This window comes from Cydia amplana, chromosome 13, assembly GCF_948474715.1.
Source record: "Cydia amplana chromosome 13, ilCydAmpl1.1, whole genome shotgun sequence".
In the NCBI taxonomy this organism is placed as follows: Eukaryota; Metazoa; Arthropoda; class Insecta; order Lepidoptera; family Tortricidae; genus Cydia; species Cydia amplana.
Window position 1 is genome coordinate 13,077,973 of NC_086081.1, and position 15,963 is coordinate 13,093,935.

Genomic DNA, 15,963 nt, shown 5'->3' on the forward strand with positions numbered 1-15,963 from the left:
GCAATTGCTGAACAAACATGAACATCATGTGCGAATTGACAATGTTAACTAAATTAGAACATCGATGCGTGATAAAATTCTTGACAAAACAGGGTAAAAATCAAAAAACCATAAAAGAGGAAATGGATTGTGTTTACCGTGAGTCTGCTCCTTCTTTATCTACCATTCAAAAGTGGTCAAGCGAGTTTAAACGCGGAAGGGAGAGTATTGAAGATGACCCTAGACCTGGCCGGCCTGTAGTAGCTACTTCACAAGAAAATATTGATAAAGTGGAAAAACTTATATTGGAAGATGGTCGAGTGAAGGTAAAATCTATAGCACAAGTAACCAATCTCTCTATTGGTACCGTACATGATATTATACATGACCATCTTAATATGTCAAAAGTAAGTGCAAGATGGGTTCCGCGAATGCTGACTCGGCTTCAAAAAGACATGCGTGTAGCTTGTTGTTCCGATTTTATTGACCTGTGCGGTGAAAATCCTGATGAGGTGCTGCAAAGAATAGTTACTGGAGATGAAACCTGGGTTCATCATTATGACCCAGAGAGTAAACAAGAGTCCATGCAGTGGCACATTAAGGGTTCAGCTCATCCCAAGAAGTTCAAGGTCATCCCTTCAGCTGGCAAGGTCATGGCCACGATATTTTGGGATTGTGAAGGAGTATTACTAATCGATTATAAAGAAAAAGGTGTAAATATCACAGGACAGTACTACGCTAACATTCTACGTCAATTAAAGGATGTAATTAAAGAAAAGAGGCGAGGAAAGTTAACCAAAGGTATTCTGCTTCTGCATGACAACGCCCCCGTCCATACTGCTCATATTGCCAAGGCAGCTATTGTTGAATGTGGGTTTAAAACTGTTACTCACCCACCGTATAGTCCGGACTTAGCCCTCAGCGACTTCTTTTTGCTCCCCAATCTTAAAAAGGATCTGCGTGGAAATAAATTTTCTGACGATGAAGCATTGAAGGCGGCAGTGGAGGAGCATTTTTACACGAAAGATAAAAAATATTTTTACGAGGGATTAAAAAAAATAATTGATCGATCTTTTAAGTGTATGAACATAGGGGGGGAGTATATTGAAAAATAAAAATATCAAACTTTTCGTACTTGTTTGTTTTCATTCTCATACCGAGAATATTTTGAATACCCCTCGTACGTCTGTTACGGAAAAAAGTTAATATTACGTACCTACAAAAATTAGATCAAAAATTTATTTAATGCACATATGGAGAACCGTGTCAATGAATGAAAATATTAAATGGAATTAAATTCGGAAAGTTTTGGTAATTAGATGTAAAATTTATACTCTTATAATTTTTAATACATGCAACGTAAGCGGATTAAGATTATAAAGTACCTACCTAAGTATAACACGGTTTTAAAAGTAGGTAAGTATATTATGTCTTAGCTTGTCTTTTTAGTTGACTTGACTGTGGTTACTTCAGTTTTTCGGTCAGATTTCAGTTCGTTTAAATGTAATGACTTGTTGTATAAACTATCAGTCAGAAGCGCCATAATTATAATTTAATCAATAAAATATGCTCCACAATTAGCAAAGCTGCAATAGGACCTGCCAACCCATCATTTTACGAAGAAACCTTGCATTGTCATATAATGACTTATTCACTCATTGAAGCTATTCACTCAATTAACTAGAATGCGAGCTATTATCGACCATGACTCAAACATCTTGATCAAAATGACGTAAAGATGTATGAGACTGAATGGTATTTACGCTGTTCTAATTAGAATATTACTATTATGTGAAGGAACCCGATACGTGGATCGTTAGATGTTTGATTTGTCTGTAAACACCTTATAGAAACGTATGCGGGTGTGTTAAGGGCTTTTTGTGATTTGATTATTTACTGGCTTAATTTGAGTACGAATGAGATGGAAGTTTTTTATGGGAGTGCTTGTTAACAATTTGTTAAGATGTGTTCACGTGTCGGAGTGATTGTTGCATGTCTTAATTCAGGACAAAAAGTTCTTTGCGGCTGTTTAAAAGCTGACCGACTTTCTCGCCTGGCTAATGATTTGTTAATTTTCACCATACCAGCTGGTAAAGACCCTCTCCATTGTTCAAATATGAATGAGAAAGTTGCGTTTTATCTACATACTGTGGGCAATGATATTATATAACCATAGGTTATACTCATACTTGAGAAGCACAAAAAATACTTCCATATTTATTTCTGTGCCTACGAAGGAATCTGTTAGTTTTGATTACTTTTCTCATTCCATCCATCTTCATCACACTTGTTGTTAAACATAAGGTCGTCTCTTTCTCTTTCGGTATGCGGGAGCTCGTTAGGACGTGTACATTTCTCGCTTGTGCAGCCGCGTCTAAAGGCAACTTGTCCAATTTGTCACAAGTTAAGTTAAGCGCTTCAATTTTGGAACGCCTATAACCTATCTTGAGTTATAAATCATTGCATGTGGGACAAAGTCGGGATGTATTTTTAATTCATTATACGCGATATAATCCTTTCAATTGTTTTAATTCATGAGTTTTAAAGATAAGAAAAATGTTGAAAATATATACGTAAAAATCTCGTCTTCACAAACATCAAGTTAATTAAGGAAAAGTGGCTGTTTACCGTGTTACCTTTCGTATGCGCGCGCACGACGCCATCTTGCTAAACGTCATTTATTCGGCGACACGCGTGCCCTCTCCACGGGCTGCGTACGGGGACAATTTGTGGAAAAGTAGGATATTGGAGCGTTGTTTATGGTAAACAGTAGTGCTATGACTAGCATAGCCGGGCAATATCTACATGCGAGTATACAGGGTGAAATTTTAATCACCAGCCATACTTTGCGTGGTGACTTTATAGGTAAACATAATAGTGAAGAACTTTGGCTCGTTGGGTGGACGATATTCGGAAGATTGCGGGTCACTTCTGGATGAGATTGGCTCAGGACCGGTATAAGTGGCGTACCTCCTCGAAGAGAGGCCTACGCTCAGCAGTGCGCGATAAAAGGCTGATATGATGATGATGATGATGATGATGAGTGAAGAACTTTTATTATGGGACCGATGCCGAAATCATGACATCGTTTTTTTTTCTTTAAGGAACTAGGTAAAGACATTCTCTCTGAGGTTTTCTCGAGGGACTATATACAGTAACTATATGGGGTACTTTAAAAAAAGGAGCGTGTATCTACAGGTTTTTCAAAAATCAGCAGGCAGTCTGCAGCAAACTATGGACACGCATGTCAATATTTGCCATTTAAAAATCGCAATTTGCATCCAGCTTATTTTTCGCGCTATTTTTAAGCAAAGCAGTTTTCAGAACCGTTGAGCATACAGATTAAGCTGTTCACTTTGCCGTTATCCGATCGGTAGACGTTTATGCTACGTCTCGTCCCTCGGAACTGCAGTGTTCGTCTGACAGAGTATATAGTTGAAAACAGTAGTTCTCCTACTGAATAATAATAAATACCCAATACCCAGTTTTCACCTCAACGGGCACCGTCACCTCTCTAGATCATTCACAGCTAATATTAAATAAGGTGGGATAAGACCAACGACCAACATGAGCAGCATCAGCATGATGATGATGATGATGGGGCAGCATGAGGATTCCATACAAGTGAATAGTCTTACCCCACCATACCACACGGGTCGAATGTTCCTCCAAGTCGCTTTTGTATAGGCTTAATTAAAAAAAAAAATGTTTTTGCCGTTTTTTTATTACTTAAATGTTACATTTATAAATTAATTAATGTGATATACCTACTTCCAAAAAAAATCTAAAAACATTGTTCGAATTGGATCGTAAATCGTGTATTCGCCATAAGTGCAGGCGCCGTAATAAGCTCATGCCCGCTTCACAATAAGTAAGTAAAAAAAAAAAAAATTGACGGTGCCCGTTGAGCTATTGTTTTTATTTCTACTCTGGCCAAAAGCCCGGTGACTTGGCAAGTAATGGAGCGACCTAGATTCGATCTCCGTTGAGCCACTTCTACCGATTCTGGTCTAAAGTACTTACTTACGATCGCCGTAAAGATACTCGTTTTGCAAGCTGTATTCCTTAAAAGAAAATTGCTTTACATTTTATTTAGGTGCTCTACAATTAGTCTCTCATTTCTGAGTGCCATGGTCGTGACCGCTAAGGTGCATTGGGGTGGTTCGAAAATCCTACTACCTTCGACATACAGCTAGTACGATTTTTTTTTGCCCAAGTTGAATCGGAGACATACGCTTTCCCTCGGTCAAATAATGAAAGAAGTTGCCTGGATCTTGTATTAATCTCTCACTTGAGTCACTGCTACTTTACCATACAATGAAAATTCTATCACCTACAACTAATTTCGCGTGTTCCGAGCCCTACTCGCGCCTTTATGGGCCCCACACGGGCCCCATAAGCACCCCCAAGCATTAACTGCCAGGAATGTTAATAAATGGACTCGATAAATTAATATCGAGGGTTCGCTAATCCCTAAAGCGGGTGCCACTTGCATCCGTTCCATTCCAAAAAGTCTTAAGTCTAGTAAACTAGTATACTCAAACGACCTTCTTGTTATGGATATCAGTCATGTTAAAACGTTGTATGTGAGTATAGAAAGTTTTGGGAGATAGGACCTTTTATAATTGGGCAAAGGTACCATGCAAGTGGGATTAGTTAGCATTGTCCGTTAAGCGGTATGATTGTCACGCGTTCTCGTAATTGGTAATAAATAAATAATTATTTTACATCAATGTTTGGAGTTTGGACGTACTATTTAGAGTAGGTAAGGGTAACATTCCATTTCTGACCGCAGCTGCACTACTGGTACTGAACGCGTCGCTGTTAATGTCAATTTCCATAGTAAAATGAACAGTAGTGCAGCTGCGGTTGGAAATGGACTGTCACCTTAACCCAGTTAAGTTCCTACAACTACATGCATAATATGTATATCACATCTCTAGATGGAGTCTCGTCACATCTCAGTTTGAGAACTACCCAGAGAAGAGATATGATATTGACACATATTGATTTAATATTAACACGAATTTACTAATGTATGTTACATTAGTGTAAGTGCGAATAAAGTCTCCCTATTGAGATTAATACCAAATACAAATACAAATGGCTTATTCGCAATAATATGGTTACATAGTGGTCTTAAGTAGGTACAAAATTGTTCTACATATTACAAAACTATTATAAATAATGTAATAAGTAAATACGTATGCCATTTTTGGTGACAAAACAACGTTGACCACTTTTTTTTTAACCGTGCGTTCTTTTAATTTTGCTTAAGTAATCAATAATCATAATTATTTGATAACTTTCATAAGGCCGTGCAGTTACAACACAACAATAAAGATTTTTTCTTTGTGGGTACTTACCTATATGTAAACTCTTCGTCATACATATTAACAACACCAATGGATTTTCTCTATCTTATATTGATTTTTTTCCAATATAAAAAAAGTATAAATATCATCCTTCAGAAGATTCTTGGCTGTAGATTATGGCACTGGCACGAGGAATGAAAAGGCAAAGTTGAACTTAACAATGAACTTTAATTCGATTTTCGGATACAGAGTCGAGTGAAATGGATCGCGTCTAGCAGCGGACTGCCGCCGGCGCATAGTAACATATTGCATTACTTGCATAAGATATTAACAATAAGATATTGACAAACAATTTTGAACCTTAAACGTTAGTACTTAAGTATCGAATTAACATGGCAACTTTTCCTTAGGAATAAAACTTAACTAATTACATAGGTATAAGTACAGTATGTACCTATAGTGAGCGCATCGCTAACACTCCCCACCCCAGTGCTGACTCAGCACTCTAAACTTACGGGAATCGGGGCGATGCGTGCCGCGGATCGCCGGTAAGTCCCGGTAGCCGTCCTCACCTCCACTACACGGATGCGGCCGTCTCCGCCAGGCATCACCTGGGTGATCAACCCCTTCGGCCACATATTACGGGGAGAGTTGGGATCCACGACCAGAACGAGATCTCCTACCTTTAACGGCTTCCGCTCCTCCAGCCATTTTGTCCTAGGCACAAGGGTGGGTAAGATTTCTCTTAGCCACCTCTGCCAAAACATGTCAGCGAGCCTCTGCGCCTTCCGCCATAGTTTCCTCAAGTTGAGATCAGAATCATCGAACTCTCCTACAATAGGGAGTCGCGATGATGACCCTAAAAGGAAATGATTAGGAGTAAGAGACTCACCGTCAGCAGGATCGACAGACACGTGCACCAATGGACGACTGTTGACCATGTTCTCAACTTCTGCCATTAATGTGGTCAAAACTTCGTCCCTTGGTGCTCGTTCTTTTAAAACGACCTTGAGAGCCGTCTTTACTGAACGTATTAAACGTTCCCACGCCCCACCCCAATGAGGGCTGGCGGGGGGAATAAAAGTCCAGTCCATGTTGTTATTTACCCCCTCAGCTTTTAGCACGTCCATATCTAGCGCCTCCATGGACCGGCGCAACTCTGTGTCGGCGCCCCTCAGGTTAGTACCGTTGTCCGAGTACAGATGGCGCGGCCAGCCGCGCCGCGCCGCCATTCGTCGCAACGCCATAATGAGCGAGTCAGTTGTAAGGGAGGCAACAAGCTCGATATGAATTGCCCGCACTGTGAGGCATGTGAATAGAACACCATATCTCTTTACTCTGCGGCGACCGACCGCGACCTCCATTGGCCCAAAAAGGTCTAACCCACAGTGAAAAAAGGGCCGCTGATGGTGTTCTATTCTGGCCTCTGGCAAATCTCCCATGCGAGGTACCTGAGGTTTGCTCTTCATTATCTTGCACAACATGCACCTTGACGTCACGAGTTTAACAGTAGGTCTAAGTTTAATTACCCAATACCTTTGTTTAATTTCGTTTACCACCATCTCCTGACTTCCATGGGCCGCTTTCACATGGTAATGCAGAACGATTAATCGAGCTACCTGATGACGGCCGTCCAGGATTACAGGTCTCTTGACGTCCAGAGGCACATCTGATGCGGCGTCAATGCGCCCGCCCACGCGAAGTAATTCATTTTCGTCTAAAACGGGTGATAATTTTAATAACTTACTTGCGCGATGTAAAGCCCCGTGCGCCTTAATTCTGGCTAAGTCTTCCCCGAAAGACTCGTTTTGCGCGTGTTTTAGTAGCAATATCTCTGCACGCTGCATCATTGCGCAGTCGATCTCGGCCGCTTGACCTTTGCACCTAGCGATGAACTTTAGCACCGTGGCCGTGGCGCGGGTGAGACGAAGCCATGAAGAGAAGCGCTGCGGGTCCGGAACTGGTATGCATGCAGGTTCGTCGCGCACTTGGACGACCGCTACGCATTCCTCTGTCTCCTCCTCGTTACCAGTCGGTATAATATCTTTAGGCCATTGACTTTCGTCAGCGTATAAAAAAGAAGGACCTTTGAACCACTCATTCTGTAGGGCTAGATCAAACGAGTCCCGCGTAGCTAAATCGGCAACATTTAGTTTCGTAGAAATGTACCGCCACTCGTTCACGCGGGTAAGGTCGTCAATCTCCCCCAAACGATTTGCTTCAAAGGCCTTATACGTACGGTTTTTGTTGCGAATCCAATGTATCGCAGTTGAGGAGTCACACCAGAAGTAACGCCTCGTAGGCGTTAGTTTATGCTCCTTTCCAATTGCATTGGCTAGTCTTGCCGACAACAATGCAGCTTGCAGCTCAGCCTTCGGTATAGTCAGCTGTTTTACCGGCATAACTCTGCTTTTACTTGCAATAAATGCAACATAAGTAGTACCGTTATCCTCCCAGCGCCAATAGCCCACAGCTGACATCGCCTGAGTAGATGCATCGCTAAAAAAATGCATTTGTAAATTATTATAATATGAATACCTACTACTCGATGCGGTCGTAGCACATGTAGATGCCGCTACGCCCTCGTAGCCTTTCGTAGCACCTTGCGTAGGCGCGTGGGTCGCGGGGGCCGCGGGGGGAAAGGTAGGTGCCGGTGCCGCTGCGTCGACATCCACACAGTCTTGCATTTCGCTCGCACGCGCTGTCGCCGATTGGCTGTCCCTTACCGCATTGCGCGCGGCCGTGCAGTGCCACCTAGGTATACGAATATCTTTAATTACCTTTAGGAGGTCAACCCACTTTCGCCACTTGTGATAAATCTGATCTGGAATGTAATCATCCCAATCCACCTGTAAGCGCCAAGCCTCTTGAAGCATGATTCGGCCTTGAATCGTGAAGGGTGCTAAGAAACCTAGTACATCAAAAATTGACATAATTACTCTTAGCATTAAACGTTTTGTAGGCCTATTCTCACCTTTAAGTACGTCGCTCGGTATACGTTTTAATGACAAATCGAAGCCCAGTATGTCATCAGCCGGGTACCAAATGAGACCCAAGGTACGCTCGCTTTCATGTTGCTGGCCGACTTTGAACCTTACAGCAGCAGTACCTAAGGTCTCCTTTGGCACGCTGTTTAAAACTGCGACGCTGTTGCTCGTCCAGTTTCTTATTTCAAAGCTGCCCGCCCTGTGGATATCACTGACGTTTCTTACCATTTCGATCGCTGTCGCCTCGTCGGGCAGGCTGTCGATGTAGTCGTCCATATAGTGCGAGTTGACGATGGCATCGACGGCGGCGGGAAATGACGATTCAAATCGCTGGGCGTTTCTATTTTTAACAAATTGCGCGACGAACGGAGCACAATTTGCACCAAAAATAAGTGACGTCATCGCGTACGTCTTCATGTTTTCTGTGGGGTCGTTTCGCCACAGAAACCTCAGTGCGTCCTGGTCGTCTTGCTGGATCTTAACCCTTAAGAACATGTCCCTAATGTCACCTGTTACTGCAATTGGATGCTCCCGAAAGCGCAGCATTATACCTAAAAGCGATGACAATAGGTCAGGCCCTGTGAGCAAATAATCATTTAGCGAGCTACCACTTACCTGACTGGCAGCATCGAAGACCAGACGGAGTTTTCCCTTGTTCGGGTTGTCCACGCCGAAATGAGGTAAGTAATAAGTCTTCGGCGTAACCTCAGTATTAGTCAGTTCCATAGCGTAATCATTTTCTAATAAATGATTGACCCTTTCACGGTACCTGTCGGCGAATCCTGGATCCTTACCCATTTTGCGCTCAATACCCTTCATCCTGGTAAGCGCGTTTGGGCGGGAGTCTGGCATGGGGCGGTGTTCGTCCTTCCACGGAAGGCCGACGTACCAGCGCCCGTCGATGAGCTCGGCGGAGCGCTCCAGCTGCGCGACGGCGCGGGCGTCGTCGGCCTTGTGGCGCGCGTGCGCCGTCACGCCCATGGAATCTAGCAGAAACGAGCGCCTAACATCTTCGTGGATTTCCCTTAGGAGGCACTCATCTGAGGTGGTATCGTGATCTGCTCCGCTATCTGCAATAAAAAGGTTAGTATGGACAGCGACAGATGGTGAGCCCCTGGACCGACGGACAGTCCGCGGCACGCACACTTTCCCATGGACGCTCCAGCCGAGGCGGGTGAGTGTAGCTGATGGCTCATTATTATCTTTGCCCTCCCTTACTTGAATAGGTATCACAACATGTAAGTTATCCTGACCTAACAATAATTCAGGTTTTGAATCAGTGGTACAAAATTTATGTTTTATATCGGCTAGGTGAGAATAATTAACTAATTTTAAAACAGACAGTGTTTGTATTGCCAAACTTAATTCTTCAACACAACGCAATTTAACATTATAAACCTTATCGTCCATACCTTTAATGTCGACATTCACTTTGGTCGATTTGTACTCAATCCCGTCATTTTTAAACGCACCGTGAACGTGTAATGTCTGCGAGTTACCACGTAGGCCCACGCGTTGCGCGAGATTGGCACTTATTAACGAGATGGTAGATCCATCATCCAATAGCGCGGTGCTATTTACTATACCGTTAGGTCCCTGAACACGCACTGGTACTACTTTTAACAACACTCTGCTGTCGGTCGCATTTATATGAGTTAAAGTGTCCGTCACTGGCTTGAACGCGGGTTCGCGCGGCACGGGTCCGTTTATCGCGGTACTATTATTCGGTACACTTGCACTCGGTAGCGGCGCGGGCGCCGCCGTGACGTCACGCGCACTGTTGTTTACCGGATAATGTAGTAGGCGATGATGTGGAGCTCCGCAGCCGTCCTTGTCGCACGCGGGGGACTTGCAGGTATCGCGTTCATGCTTGGAGATAATGCATTTGTAGCATAAGCCGTTTTTCTTCACGTGTTGCCATCGTACTTTGCGCAACGCTTTCTTGAATGGTTTGCATTCCGTTAACTTATGCACAGCTGTTCGGCAAAATAAACATTTTAAATCGCCTTCTTCAGTTTGTAGTAAAACAGTTTGTGTACGGGAAGATGAATGATCGCTCGACTTGTTTTTAAAGGTATCGTTGCGCGTAGTTGTTAAGAAACTTGCAGTTTTAGAAATCTTCAATGCTTCGTCATTAAGAAAATCCGATAGAATGACTAACCTCGATTTCTGCGCATCTTGAAGAAGTTTAAAACTGTAATCTGACCATTTGGAGATGAGCACAGTGGGCAGCTTGGACAGGATGATGGAGACGATATTCATGCCGTGTAGGTACTCCTCGCGTCCTACTGCTCGCACAGCTACTACGAAATTTTGAACCTTTACTGCGAACATAACTATATCCTTATGATATTCGAGTTGTAAAGGCTGTAGCTTCTTAATGTCTTGCAGAATACGAGAAATGATGCTGTCAGGGTTTCCAAAACGTAGCTCCAATGTCGACATTACCCGGTCGGGCGACGTGGCGCTGATGAACAATGCGGCGACTGCATCTCGTGCGGCTCCTTTAAGACATTTACGAAGTCTCCATAAATTTTCTTTATCTGTAAATTTACAGACCTCAGTAGACTCCTGGTAGGCCTGTTTGAACTGAAGCCATTCTAACTGGTCACCTGAAAATTCAGGTAGGTCCTTAGGCGTGCTAATGCGGCTGAGCAGACTGGCGTTAGGCACTTGGTTGCTAGCGGTCGATAGGTCTTTAAGTGCGCCGGCTAATAATTGCACTGTTTGGTTGAGCGCGCTGACGGTACCTTCGGGCGCAGGCGGCGCTGCCGGCATGAAGCCATCGGCGGCGGCGCGCGGTGCTAAGCTAGACGCTGGCCTCGGCTGAGCTTGCTCGGTGAATGCGGAGGGTATGACAGGTGTAGGCATCCGTGCTGGAACTGGAATGTGCAGCGTGTCCGTTGTGACTCCATTGTCGGGGACTGGCTGCTCCTCAGGTAGTTCCGTGTGGTTGCTTTGCTGCTCAACCCACGCATTTATATCGTTGCGAAGAGGTAAATTACCATCGAATTGTGAACTGTATTCCTCAAGCTCCTCTTCGTCACTAAGCGCTGCAAGTTGCGCGTCTAAGGTTTTATTAATAAGGTCCATTTGAATCGCAGCCTTTTCCTTAGCGGCGTCCAAAATTAATTGTTTTCGCCTGGCTTCTTTAATGTTTTAATGTTTTAATGTTTATTTGGGCACAAACGGTACAATAATACTTACAGATATTAATATTATTCAATACATGAACCAATGAAGTTGCCACTAACTACTAACACGTATACAAAAAATAAACAACGGAATAACAATATCCACAGAACAAACATTTGTCGGCATTACTAATGAATTTAAAAATAAAAGATATTAGTGGGGAAAAAAAATGAGTTAAAGTTAAAATATTCTAAGCATTAAGTATTCAATATACTAAGAACCTCAAACTTAAACTTAACTAACGGAATGTTAAACATATCAATGTGTGAGAAAAGATTATTATTACATTTGCAGGCTTTATCAATGAAGGAATTTTAGAGGCTGATGATCTTCGTGAGCCCTTGCTACTCGGGACGGCACCCACATGTGAGGCGGCAGGCTTCGTATCGGGAATTTGCTTAAATTGCTGCATCGGCTCCGACTTTATGCTGCCTGTCGCGTTTAATTTGTATTGTAGAAACTTCTTGACCATCGGATCCAAAGGTTTCTCGACTTTTTCGGGCGTAGTTACATTGCACGGCGGTATAACCTCACTTTTTCTTTGTTCACGCTCGCGCGCCATGTGTTCCTCGTGCTCCCGACGTGCCCTCGCACTGCGAGTTTCCATTTTTATAGGCGTTCGATGCATAATCCGGCTCGAAGACCACTTTGTAGATTATGGCACTAGCACGAGGAATGAAAAGGCAAAGTTAAACTTAACAATGAACTTTAATTCGATTTTCGGATACAGAGTCGAGTGAAATGGATCGCGTCTAGCAGCGGACTGCCGCCGGCGCATAGTAACATATTGCATTACTTGCATAAGATATTAACAATAAGATATTGACAAACAATTTTGAACCTTAAACGTTAGTACTTAAGTATCGAATTAACATGGCAACTTTTCCTTAGGAATAAAACTTAACTAATTACATAGGTATAAGTACAGTATGTACCTATAGTGAGCGCATCGCTAACACTTGGCTAAAATACTTTTTAACATATCGTCGCAGTCGCACCCTCACTATCTTTTCTCTCTCCCACTAATCCTGTCAGAAGTAAGGGCTCATAACTGTCTAAGCTGCGGTAATGCCACTTTTATTGGCTTTTGACGCCAATTGAAATTAAATTCCTCTGTAATTGATAGGGTCATGAACATGATGTGTGAAGTCTTCTTCTGTTCATTTTCGGTCGAAAGGGGTAGGTAACCTAACCTGTCGTATGCCTTGTTCCGTTCCCAGACAAGTTGGACTGTTATTAACAATTTCAAATTGTTGACAAGGGCATACGGGTTAATACAAAACTACTTTGTAATATTTGTTTTATATGCTCATTCTTTGTAAAATTAGAAAATTACCCAAACAAAAATGTTCTCACAGATACCTAACCTAAATTGTCAATTCAACAAATCAGCCCAAAATGACATGAGATAATTTAAAAGTACTTTTTCCCGTGTCCTCAGAATAGCGTCACCATTAAAAATTGAATTAAATGGACATTTGAAAAAACTTTCTCTTTTCTATGAAGTATAGGTACCTACTTAAATCAATATCTCCTAGTCATCCATCTTAAATAGCCGAACTAAAAACGCGATTAACCCAGAAGCCTATACAAACACTTGATATGTCTTCAAAAATATCACATTCTAGGAAAAGATATAAAAACCTGTGATAATTGCCCTATAATTTTCTTGGATTTAAAACAACATTCGGTGTAGGTAGTGTTTTTTCAACTCCAATTTAAAAAAAGTTATGAGTAATAACCTATTTAAGTATTTTGCAGGTAAGGTGTTCCAGGTTCCAGGAATGGGTTTAAAAATTATATAATATGCGCTAAAATAACGAAACACACTTAAAATGTGCACTTATTACTGCTCAATATAATACAATTAGATAAAAACAAAAGACTTATGATTTCTGGATCCAATCACGACCAGTGCCCTGTTTATCAAAAGCTTGTAACTTGTAATACAAATGGAAGTACCCTTTTGACAGCTTTTGTTAGAAAGGGACTTCCACTTGTATTACAAGGTACAAACTTTTGATAAACAGGGCACAGCACTTCCATGATTCTGTCACAATTAAAAAAATGAATATAATTGCCCAAAGCTACAAAGTATAGTTTACAGTACATATGGGGCTACTTTTCGGCACTAGTGCGTAAAATAGCACTTTTCGTGCGTATGTCGAAACTTTAAAGTGCCATATGTACTGTAAAACGTTGTTCGATACACGTGCGAATAGATAATTCGCAACTCGTGTCGATTTAAAACACTCCCTTGGGTCGTGTTTTAATTTATCGCCACTCGTTTCGAATTTCCTCTTTTTCGCACTTGTATCGAAAATAACTATTTTAATCTAGGTACCGCATCTTAAGTATTGTATTAAGAATTGTATGACTTTATAATATCCCAACAGGCCATAATATGAATAAATCACTTATTCTTTAATTTTTATCAACACAATGGTATGGTACCTTTTCTTTTGTCATTTCGGAAGTGTCACCAAACACTGTCACAACAGTGTCACAACCGTGGCTTCAATAATGGCTTTTGTCACTACAAAGATTTGCGACACAATGCCGTGAAAGGGTTAACTAAATTAAATAGTAGCGTGTAACGCCTCCGCTGCGGGAGGGTTAAGTTTTTTTGGTTGAAATATGGCTTTTGTTAAGATTATGAATAATAGATCCCATCAAAAACATTACATGTAAAAAGGTGCAAGTCTCGCAACGCTTTTACTACAAAAAAGTTTTGAGATGTAATGTGAAACCAAGTCGGTTATTTTAGTCAGTGCCAGGAGGTGTTAAAACCGTATAAATAAGATATCTTTAATTTGTAATACGTATAATGACTTGGCCATCGCACGGCTGCATAATGACAAAAGGATCATCGTCACCTATTAAAAATAGTTCTAATTGAACATAACGCTAGCGCTAATTGCAGTTTGAGGCTCAAACTTTGAGCATTACACATATTTACGAGTACGGTACGAATAAAGCATTATGTGCGATTGCCAAGTCATTATATGTATTACAAGTTAAAGATATCTTATTGATACGGTTTTAACACCTCCTGGCACTGATTAAAATAACCGACTTGGTTTCACATTAAAAACTTTTTTGTAGTAAAAGCGTTGCGAGACTTGCACCTTTTTACATGTAATGTTTTTGATGGGATCTCATCTCTTTTTGTAGGCAGTCCTTCTTTTCGGGTACTCATACCCATACCATGTATACACATATAATAACTAAACATATCTTCATTCATACTCACATCGTACATCGTAGTGTACCTACTATTTGTAGGAACTGCAACAGTAACTTTGTAATATCATATATTTATATGGGATTACAAACTTACTTATGCAGTTCTTAGATCTTTAAAACCGTGACTGATATTGCAATATTTTTAGGCTTTATGTGGCCATTAAACCCTAACTCTGTACCAAATTTCAGCTCTCTGAGTTTATGGGAAGTACTAATTCTATTCTGATGATCATGAGTGAATGAATGAGTGTCATAAATGCGAAACTTTGCTTTCGCTTAACTTCGGAACTAAATGACCTACAGACTTGATGAAACAGAAGTAAATGTGTGATTTTTATGATAAAATTTGGTTTACAGGATGTACCTATTATAATTGAACATAATTATGTGTCTACTGTACTGTAGGTACTGTACCTACCTATGTACTTATTTTACAAAATTATTTTAAGAAACTTAAAATTATTTTATTATTCGTAGGTACTTACACAAAAATAATTAGGGGTAAGAATAATTTATTTACCTATGTACTAACAGTTTATTGATTTGATTGATTTATTTACCTACTAAAAATACGTAAAAGTCCCTTACATAGTATGTAGTTACAAAATAAAATAAAATTAATGAATAAAATTAAACAGCTTTTGTGAGTAGACTTGAAAAGAAAAAAATCACGAAATTTACGGTTTACGTTCATTAAAAACCAATTAAATTACAATCAAATCCTCTGTTGAGAAGATTTCAAGATGCTTGAAAAAAAAAATCAAAAAAATCATTGAGCGACCTTGCCAGGATTCGAACCTGGAATCTTCTGATCCGTAGTCAGACGCGTTATCCGTTGCGCCACAAGGCCAGATGACTAACCTAGCGAAATTAACCATTGCTATCGGTCCCGTTATCTGTATTTATTTTTAGGTTAAAATTCAAAGTGACGCCATAATGTTTTAGTTGTTTTTAGGGTTCCGTAGCCAAATGGCAAAAAACTGAACCCTTATAGATTCGTCATGTCTGTCTGTCTGTCTGTCTGTCTGTCTGTCCGTCTGTCTGTCCGTCCGTATGTCACAGCCACTTTTCTCCGAAACTATAAGACCTATACTGTTGAAACTTGGTAAGTAGATGTATTCTGTGAACCGCATTAAGATTTTCACACAAAAATAGAAAAAAAAACAATAAATTTTTGGGGTTCCCCATACTTCGAACTGAAACTCAAAAATTTTTTTTTCATCAAACCCATACGTGTGGGG

General features: G+C 41.1%; 2 protein-coding genes and 1 non-coding gene across 4 annotated transcripts in view; all 3 read right to left on the reverse strand.

Moving 5' to 3' along the window:
- LOC134653575 (visual system homeobox 2-like) overlaps nucleotides 1-15,963 on the reverse strand; it is a 132,547-nt gene that overhangs the window by 91,695 nt on the left and 24,889 nt on the right. The gene's annotated exons all lie outside the window — the stretch shown is intronic.
- LOC134653647 (uncharacterized) lies at nucleotides 5,792-8,608 on the reverse strand. The gene has a single exon (XM_063509040.1). The coding sequence runs from the start codon at nucleotides 8,555-8,557 to the stop codon at nucleotides 5,792-5,794; it is 2,766 nt and encodes a 921-aa protein (XP_063365110.1). The 5' UTR covers nucleotides 8,558-8,608.
- Trnar-acg (transfer RNA arginine (anticodon ACG)) lies at nucleotides 15,500-15,572 on the reverse strand. The gene has a single exon. It is a non-coding gene; the product is annotated as a tRNA-Arg (tRNA).